The 10000-nt window shown below is 25.9% G+C and overlaps 2 protein-coding genes across 9 annotated transcripts in view; one reads left to right on the top strand and one right to left on the bottom strand.

The window, feature by feature from the left end:
* Positions 1–10000, bottom strand: part of LOC124956010 (CREB-regulated transcription coactivator 1 homolog) — a 30744-nt gene that overhangs the window by 10777 nt on the left and 9967 nt on the right. The window contains exon 4 of one of the 7 annotated variants that reach the window (XM_047511325.1): positions 5659–5721. The exons of 2 other annotated variants lie outside the window; for them this stretch is intronic. In XM_047511325.1, coding sequence (XP_047367281.1) covers positions 5674–5721 — 48 coding nt within the window. In that variant the 3' untranslated portion in view covers positions 5659–5673. Of the gene's footprint in view, positions 1–5658; positions 5722–5931; positions 5989–9525 lie in introns of those variants that run through there. 4 more of the 7 variants (XM_047511326.1, XM_047511328.1, XR_007103056.1 and 1 more) reach the window with 4 other exon arrangements.
* LOC124956011 lies at positions 2924–7758 on the top strand. Of its 2 annotated transcripts, XM_047511331.1 has the most exons (7): positions 2950–2989; positions 3108–3243; positions 6021–6105; positions 6330–6418; positions 6603–6705; positions 7158–7222; positions 7489–7758. In XM_047511331.1, the coding sequence occupies exons 2-7, from the start codon at positions 3178–3180 to the stop codon at positions 7504–7506; spliced, it is 426 nt and encodes a 141-aa protein (XP_047367287.1). In that variant the 5' UTR covers positions 2950–2989; positions 3108–3177; the 3' UTR covers positions 7507–7758. The 2 variants fall into 2 exon arrangements, with proteins under 2 accessions (XP_047367285.1, XP_047367287.1); XM_047511329.1 differs by having other exon boundaries at positions 2924–3243.

Here is a 10000-nt window from a genome sequence, read left to right as displayed (position 1 = left end):
GCGCAAAGGGCCAAAGAAATCTGTAGATATTCGATCGATTCGAAGAAAATAAGTATAACTTGGTAAGCGTGCAGTATCAGTATCAATAACATCATAAGAACTAGTATCAGCACAAGTATTAATATCAGTACTAGTACTAATGTATCAGTGTCAATGTACCAGTACCAATGTACCACTACCAGTACCAGAACTAATATCAATACCAGTAAAAATGTACCAGCATCAATACCAATATCAATACCAGTACCAATGTACCATCATCAATACCAGTATCAATGTACCAGTATCAATGTATCAATACCAGCACCAGTACCAGTACAATGTACCAATGTACCAGAGTTTTAGTGTACCAGTTCCAGTGTACCAGTACCAATGTATCAACACCAGCACCAGTACCAGTACCAGTACCAGTACCAGTAGTAGTACTAATGTACCAGAGCTCCAGTGTACCAGTTCCAGTGTACCAGTTCCAGTGTACCAGTTTCAGTGTACCAGTACCAATGTATCAATACCAGTACCAGTACCAATGTACCAGTATCATCAAAACTATCTGCAAGTTAGCTAGTTAGTTACGAGAAGAGATCAAATCTTTCGTACTGGAATCATGGAAGAAATTGAAAGGAGAGAATCGAGAATAAAAATCAAAAAAAAAAGAAAAAGAAAAAATAAAAAAGAAAAAAAAATAAAAACGAAGAAGAACGAAGAGAGAGGAAGAGAAAGAAGGAGAAGAAACGAGTCTGAGATATATATATATATATATTATCTAAAGAGGGAAAGAGGAGAATAAAGAGAAAAGAAGGAAAAAAAAGAAAATAAGAGAGAGAGAGAAAGAAGAGAGCACGCGCTTGGAAAAACGTCGAACCCTATGCAGCAGCCAGTTTAAAAAAGCCGAGTGCTCTCTTGACCCCGATCCGTGATGCATTTCTTCTCTCGACCGATCGAAACTCGACCTTGCCAGACCACCCTCACCTCACCTCACCTCACCTCACCTCACCTCACCTCACCTCACTTTACCTCACCTCGCCACGCCTCGTCTCGTCTCAGTTAACCCCACCCATCTTCGCCTCGTCACTCACCAACAACCCATCTACTTTTCTTCTAATTCGAGAATTTTAAAACACTATCATCCCTCGACCGATCTTACCCCTTCTTCTCCTCCTCCTCCTCCTCCTCCTCCCCCCTCGTCCTCTTCAACCATAGCCCACCTCAATCGACCCATCTGTCAATTTTCTTGATGAATTTTATTTTTTAATTTGGAAAGCATTTTAAAACGGGGTGGAATGGGGTGATGTGGAGTGGGGTGGGATGGGGATGAAGTTTAATCAGAATTTTCTTATTGAATAAAAAAAGAAGCTCTGAGGAAAAAAAATAAAAAGAATAAAAAAAAAAAAAAAAAATAAAAAAAATAAAAAGGAGAAAACGAAAAAAGGAACTAAAGGAATATAGGAAGAAAGAAAATAAAAAAGAAAGAATTCAAACTTTTTCTAATTAAAACAAATATTAAGGAAGTATTAGTTATATTTATATTATTATATTATTAATATATATATATATATATATTAATATAGGATATACTATTGTAAATTTAGTTTAAAAAATTTAGGATTACATTATTATACTATTAATATATATTTAAAAAATATTAATAATGTACGTATTCTTTTTTCTTCCCCCTCTCTGTTTTATTAATCGCGAACATTTGTATCCTCAAACGTACAAAAAATTTGGAAAAGAAAAAAAAAAAAGAAGAAATCGTTTATTAGTTAATAAGAAAGGGAACGAGTATAATAAAAACAAGAAAAAAAAAAAAGAAAAAGAAAAAAAAAAGAAAAGAAAAAATTCGCGTAAGATAAAATTTAAACAGTTGCGTGTAATTCTATCATTGTTAACAAGAATTATTATTATTATTATTATTATTATTATTATTATTATTATTATTATTATTATTATTATTTACCAGGCAAAAAAAAAATAAATAAATTCTTGATTAAATTTAACAAAACAATTAAAAAAAAATTGCCAAAATAAATTCCTTCCTTCTTTTTCTTTTTTTTTTTTCTTTTTAAGAAACTATCGACATACACATACATTATATATATATATATATATATATATATATATATATATATATATGTGTGTGAAGAAAAAAAAAAAGAAAAAAAAAGAAAAAGAAGACAAATAAAAATTGCAAAAGGAAGTCGAAGTAGTTAAATAAAATGAAGGAGTACTAATGGTACATTACGAGTAAACCAATTTAAAAGAAATCACAAGGCGATGTAAGCGTTTAATATTATCCAACTTGTTATTGCAAAGTTACCGATGCGAGATGTAAAAAAAAAAAAGAAAAAAGAAAAAAAAAGAGAGAGAGAAGAAAAAGAAGAAGGGGAAAAAAAAAAAAGAGAAAAACAAGAAAGAAGAAAAAAAAAAAAAAGAAAAGAAAAGAAGAAAAAAAAGAACGTGAACAAGAGAAAAACAAAAGAGGAAAAAAATAATTCGTTCGATATCATTGACAATGAATTATAACTAATACATTCTGAGACGTACGTATGTCAGATAGATTTACATGCACTATGCAGGATATAATCAAGGACTCTTAAACGCTACAAACGTGCATACTACACGATTACGTATGTATATGTCAAATGTAATATAATATCAAAGATGCATTGTCACAGAGAATTTCAATCCTCTTTTTTTTTTTTTTTCTTTCCCTCTCTCTCTCTTTTTTTTTTGTTCTCTCTTCATTTTTACCTTACACTTAAATAACGAATTAGCTTGCTAATTATAGTCACGACGTAGACTTCCAATTGATATAAGAAAGGATAATATGAAATTAGCTTATGCTTATAATGTCCTTTAACGCCCACATCCCGTTTCTAATTTCGAGTATTATAAATACGGTTGGGTTTACATCCTCGTCATGTATTTCGCATAGTAACGTATCGTTGAGAGCAAGCAATTCGTTAGAAATAAAAAGTGAAAACAAAAAGTAAGAGAAAAGAAAAAAATAAAATAAATAAATAAATAAATAAATAAATAAATTAATAAAGAAAAATTCGTGCCTTTCCTTTTGTCGGGGATTTAACTTTTTTTTTTTTTTTGTGAAGAAAAGAAAAGAAAAAAACAGAAATCAAATATCAAGAAAAAAAGGAAAGAAAAAAAAAAAGAAAAAAGAAAATGGAAGGAAAATTATTCTTCGCCGTATTTGTTGTCCTTCTATCGATGAAGAATGTTAATGCCGGGGTAAGTGTCGTTTCTTCTTCTTTTTCTCTCAAGTCTTTTTTTTTTTAATTAATTAATTAATTCATTCATTCATTCATTCATTCATTCAACTTGTGAAGTTTACGTCTTAAAGAAAAAAAAACAATGCAAGTAAAAGCATTGATCAAAATTTCGTGTTAGGTGGTGGTGATCGCTCGAAGGTTTTTAGATCACTATTAAAAAAATCCATTTATTCTTCTCCGTTCGTTTTAATTTCAAATTTTATATATTCTTTTTATTTTACTTTTTTTTCTTATTTTTTATTTTTTTCTTTTTTTTTTATTTCGCGAATAATAAAAATCACGCGTCTAGATTGAAGAATTATGAGCTCAAGTACATGCCTAAAGGGTGACTTGAAAATACTGTGATTAATTTCTTTTAAAATTATTTAAGAAATTTTTGACCTCTTTTCTACATATTTGATCGATGTATGTATATATTTGTATGTGTGTGTGCGTGTGTGTGTGTGAATGTATTTATTGCGTGGGTCGTGACACGACTTCTTGGCATCGTTCTCTCTCTCTCTCTCTCTCTCTCTCTTTCTTTCTTTCTTTCTTTCTTATCGCGAAAATCGATTTTAGAAGTCGTTGACACCGAGACAGACCTTGTAAATCCTCCCCCATTTTTTGTTGTCACTCTTATTGTTGTTATTATTATTAAAATTTATTTATATATTTCCAATCTCTATAATGAGATACGTCCATAGTAATATTAGCGTGAAATTATTATTATTATTATTATTATTATTACTTCATTATTTATTCATTTGTTTATTTATTTATTTAATTACTTTTGAATTAATTTTCAATATGACATCTTCCAAATTTTAAGATCGATTAATTAAAACGTATCAACTGATACGTTTATAGTTATAGTTTTAATTAATGTCATAATTTTTTTATCTTATTCTTTTTTATTTATGTTCTTTTTTTTTTTTTTTTTTTTTTTTTTTTTTTTTGTATAAAATACATAAAAAAAACATTGGCGCAAAATTTGTTCTTACACTTTGAGCTATATTTAATCGATTAATGTTAATTATTATTTTAGCCATGTCATTTATTTATTTATTCATTTATTTATTTATTTATTTATTTATTTATATTAATTTTCTTATAAAATACGTGAAAAAATATCAGTTCGAAATATGTTTTGTATTTTTTTTCTTGTTACTTTTTCGAGATAATAATTTCTAAATTTTTAATTATACAAATGCATGCATATAAAAATACATAGATAGACGCACACACACACAGGACAGACATACAATTGATATATCAATTATTGTTAATATTTTTATAACTTGTTATTGTTTATATATATATAGGCTTGTGTTCGTGTAATCTGTTCGACAAATAAAATTCTTCTCGATTGAATTAATGTTTAAAAGAAAAACTTTAATTAAAAACAAACACACATGCATACATACATACATAGATACATACAAGTACATGACATAAGTTTCTCAAGGTAATTTTATTCATGTTACGTCCCTGACGTCGAATACCACAAAATCGATATTACTTGGCCGCTGCCACCGCGACAGATAAGATACCGAAGGGTAATCCTCTATTTCTATTTTATATTGAATACATTCGTCAATTTTTATTGTATACAACGATTCGATTAATTAACATAAATAATAATTAATAATAAAAGAAAGAAAGAAAAAAAAAAAGAAAAAAAAAAGAGGAAAGGGAAGACAAGAAAAATTATCCTTTTGATGTTTAAAATTAAAATTATCTTTCATGGAAACTTTGAACGAATACGTAATTATAATAGATTTACGAAATCAAAAAAAGAAAAGAAAAAGAAAAAGAAAAAGAAAAAAAAAAAAAAAAAAAAAAAAAAAGAAAATTGTTTGAGATAAAACAGATCTTTTTTCTTTTCTTCTTTTTTTTAATTCATAAAAATTTCTTTGGGTTTTTTTTTTTTTTTTTTTTTTTTTTTTTTTTTTTCGTTTAATCAAGTAGGAAGAAGACGGAGCACCGTTTCTTAATTTTGAAAAATAAATAAAAATGAGCAAAAAGCAAGATAGAATAGAAAAAAAAAAATTACATATTCTAATCATTTTCCCTAATCTCTTTCATTCATCTCTTCGTTCATGTTTATTTGAAGAGAATCGAATCTCTCTTGATTTCGAGATTACGACGCATTATTAATCGTAGTGAAAATGCTTTTAGTAGAAGGAAAAATAATTCTTGGATAAGGTAACAATTATAAAATTATGTCTAATCATCGTTTATAAACAAAATGTTTTTTTCTTCTTCTTCTTTTTTTTTTTTTTTGTTTCTCAGAATTATAAGTATAGCCATGGAAAATTAATATGTCGTCATTAAAAAGTTTATTTATCAATATCACTTTTTTTTTCTTCTTTTTTTTTTTTTTTTTTAATATACTTGAAAAACAAAATTTTCAAATTGCACTGAAATAGAAGATATTTATGACGAAAAAAAATGTATACTAAATAAATTAATGATAAGTTAAACGAGAGAATATTATTATCATAGTGAAAAAGTGAATGACAAGGCGAAAAAATAAATAAATAAATAAATAAATAAATAAAGAAAGAAAGAAAGAAAGAAAGGAAAAAAGAAAGAAAGAAAAAGCAAAAGGAAAAACAAAATGAAAAAATAAAAAAAAAAAATAAAAAAAAGAGAGAAAAAGAAAAAAGGGGAGAGAGGAAAATAGAAAATAACTCGCATGTATAAAATGTTAAAATAAATTTTTCTAAAGTTTGATGAAATTTTGATTTGATTAAGCCTCCAGATTGGGTACCCGCAGAATTGTTAGACATGGTTGTCGGAGATAAGACACGTTGCATGGAGGAACATGGAACAACGCAAGGTAAGCAATTAAAAATAAATAAATAAATAAATAAATAAATAAATAAAAAATAAATAAATAAATGAATTAAATAAATAAATGGCGGACAAGAATTAATGGATATTTTTTGCAAGTTCAATTATATAAAAAAAAAAAAAAAAAAATTAGTCAAATGGCGGATAAGAATTAACTAATGATTTTTCTTTTTTTTTTTTTTTTTTTTTTCTTCTTTTTTTGTTGGACAGCTCTGATCGATCAAGTAAACGATGGAAATCTGGTAAACGATCGATCACTATCCTGCTACATGTTCTGCCTGCTAGATGCATTCAGTCTGGTAAATTCAATCTTTAATCTTAATCGTTCGTCTTTAACTATTCGCATAATTTCTAGAGACATCTTTTTGCCTTTTTCTTCTCCTTTTTCTTCTTTTTCTATCCTTATTTTTTTTTTCCTTCTCGCAGATATCTTATATGTATGTATGTATGTATGTATTTATTTATTTATTTATTTATTTATAGGTGGACGAAGAAGGTAATTTAGAAGCGGAAATGTTGTTGGGATTCTTGCCGGAAAATTTGGTGGCACAGGGCACCGATATTCTCAATGCCTGTGCCAAACAGGGTAAATATTTGTTTTGATATTATTTATTTCTTTAAAAAATACAAAAAGAAAAAAAGAAGAAAAGTACAAAAAAGAAAAAAAAAAAGAAAAGAAAAAAAGAGCTAAAAGAAAAAAGATTCGTGCAAGCGTACCACTTATGAAAATAATTAATTATTATTTCTAATTCGTTTCTTAACAAATAAAAAAAAAAAAAAAAAAAAAAAAAGAGAGAGAGAGAGAGAGAACGAAAATAACTTTAACACTGTTATTTCTTTATTACATATTTAACAAATAAAATAATACCATCAGAGTTTCATACAGTAAAATTTATAGATACTTAAAGTAATAAAAAAAAAAAAAAAAAAAAAAAAGAAGAGAGAGAAAAGAAAAAGATAATAAAATTATTACTCTTTCATTCTTCCTATTTCCTTTTTTGTTTTTGCTTTTTGCACATTTTCATTGGACCAAATCAGACGGAGCGGATGGTTGCGAAAGGGTATTCAAGGTTGCACAATGCGTCCAACAAAAAGTTCCCGAGGTAAATATACTTTTTTTTGTTTTTTTTTTTTTTTCTATAAACACACACAAATACATACACAAATACACACGCAAAACTATTTTTAATTCGCTATATTCACCCTCCACAAAAACAAACGACAAAAGAGAGGAACAAGCCAAAAACGTGAAAACAAATAAAACAAAAAAAAAAAACAAACAAAAAAACAATTCAACTTTTTTTTAATCAAAAAAAAAAAAAAAGAAAATATATATATATATATATTTACATTTCTTTTTCCTTTTCAGTTATGGTTCATGGTTTAAAAAACGAAGAACGCTATAAAAACGGGAGAGAGGCAAGGGAGAAATATAATCTTCTGAAGCTACTTAACGATTATTATAAATATTGATTTTTTTTTTGTGCTTCCTTTTTATTCTCTTCTCCTTCTTCTTCTTCTTTTCCTTTTTCTTTTTTATCCTCTTTTTGTTCCAATTAAAATGAAGAGAATCCAATGAAAAGTCATGAAAAGTCATGATCCAAATAAAAGAACTAGCTCGTTGATAATTTTCAATCAACAAATGTTTAACTGTTTTCACATTTATACATGATCGATAATGTAATTAGTAGTGGACACTTGAGAGATAAAATAAATTACAAAAAAATAAATAAATAAAAATAACAAAAGAAAATAAAGTAAAAAAAAAAAATATATATATATATATAAGAAGAGTTAAAAATCAAAAGAAAACAAAAAACAAAAAAAAAAAAAGAAGAAAAAAGAATAAATAAATAAAAAGAAAATCAATAAAGTAGAATTTCTACGGTTCTACGTAAATATATCGTTTGTTCAATTAAAATTTCCTTTAATTATTATTAACATTCTTCTTCTTCTTCTTGTTCTTCTTATTATTATTATTATTATTATTATTACTGATATCGTTATCTTTATTTCTACCTCAATCTAATTATCTCCATTTCTAATTTATTAAACGCACGTATTTGTCATTTTTCGTCATGATCATTGAATTTTGATAGATTGTTGTCAGATTATTTGTTCAATAATTTCTTTTTTATCTTTTAAATTATTATTATTATTATTATTATTATTATTATTATTATTGTTGTTGTTGTTGTTGTTTTCGTTGATATTCTACGAGAACGTAGAATTTATTGAGAGGAACGATTATTCGTGAGAAAACGAATAATTATACGGCTTATCATTTATCTAATCCTTGTAAAATTTTCCATCGAGTGTAATTAGACAAGAAAATACGTAGTACATATATATATATATATCCGGTTATAATATCACCAATCTTCTTGGTAATACAAAACTGTACGACTTGTTTCATAAAAATCATCTCTATTGGTATTCTTTTTTTCTCTCTTTCTCTCTCTCTCTCTCTCTCTCTCTCTCTCTCTCTCTCTCAATCTCTCTCTCTCTCTTTTAAAAGAAGAAAGAAAGAGAAAGAGAAAAAGAAGGAAAAAAAAAAAAAAAAAAAAAAAAAAAAAAAATAATTCAAATACAAATTAAAATTTTTTAATATAGTATAAAGCCGGTATATAATAAGTTAAGATTTTTATTACTTACTTTTTTTTCTTCATATATTCATATTATACATTAATTGATATTGTTTATTACGAGCAAAAATTAATTATTAATATGTCACAATATATTATATATATATATATAAGGAAAAAAAAAAAAAAAAAGAAAAATCAGCATCGTTTTTTTCATTAACATGTTTATTCATTTATTTGATTTAATAATAATAATAATAATAATAATAATAATAATAATAATAATAATAATAATAATAACAATAATAACAATAATAATAATAACAAAAAGAATAATAATGATATATCATACCCAATAACTTTGTTGTAATTCAATTTTTATTGCTTTCATATATATATATATATATATGAAAGCAATAAAATATATATATATATATATATATATATATATATATATATAATTTAAGAGTTAACGATCAAAGTTATTTTCGAACTTTTATTATATTTCAAACTATTATCACTCAGACTTATAGGATTAAAGAATCATATTAGATTCGGTTGGATAACTTTCCTACAGTCATTAACAATCTGAGCATGATAGTTTATATATATATATATATATATAAACTATATGTATGTATATATATATATATATATAAAATACATATATATATATATATGTACACACACATAGTTTATTTCATTTTCAGAAAAGAAAGAAAAAGAGTTGAATAAGAGTAAAAGTATGAGAAACAGAAAGAGAAAGAGAAAGAGAAAGGGAGAGAGAGAGAGAGAGAGAGAGAGAGAGAGAGAGAGAGAGAAAGAGAGAGAAAAAGGGAAAGAGAGAGAAAAATAATACAATTTCAAGTATCATAAAATATAAAATGAAAAGAAACTGTGAGTATTATTCATTCAATAAATAATTGATTATAATTAATTAAAGGACAAGAATTTCAATGATGTTCGATAATAATTGATCTATAGATCAAGAAGAGGAATGATAATAATTTTTTAATCGATGGAAATTTACAAATCGCATGATCATAAATAAGAGAAGATAATAAAAGAAACGTTGTTAGATAATGTTTGATTTCATGTATATATATATATATATTTACATTGAAATAATTATTACTTTATTTATTTATCCTCTCTCTCTCTCCCTCCTCCCTCCTCCCCCCCCTCTCTCTCTCTCTTTATTTTTTCCACGTCGAGAAATGATCTATCGATCCTATATACGACATAATTAAATAATTAAACGATCGAATTACATTATGCAACACTTATTATTACTAA

This window comes from Vespa velutina, chromosome 20 (assembly GCF_912470025.1).
Source record: "Vespa velutina chromosome 20, iVesVel2.1, whole genome shotgun sequence".
Taxonomy (NCBI): domain Eukaryota; kingdom Metazoa; phylum Arthropoda; class Insecta; order Hymenoptera; family Vespidae; genus Vespa; species Vespa velutina.
Note: the sequence above shows the minus strand (reverse complement) of the source record. Positions and strands in the feature narration are given on the sequence as shown.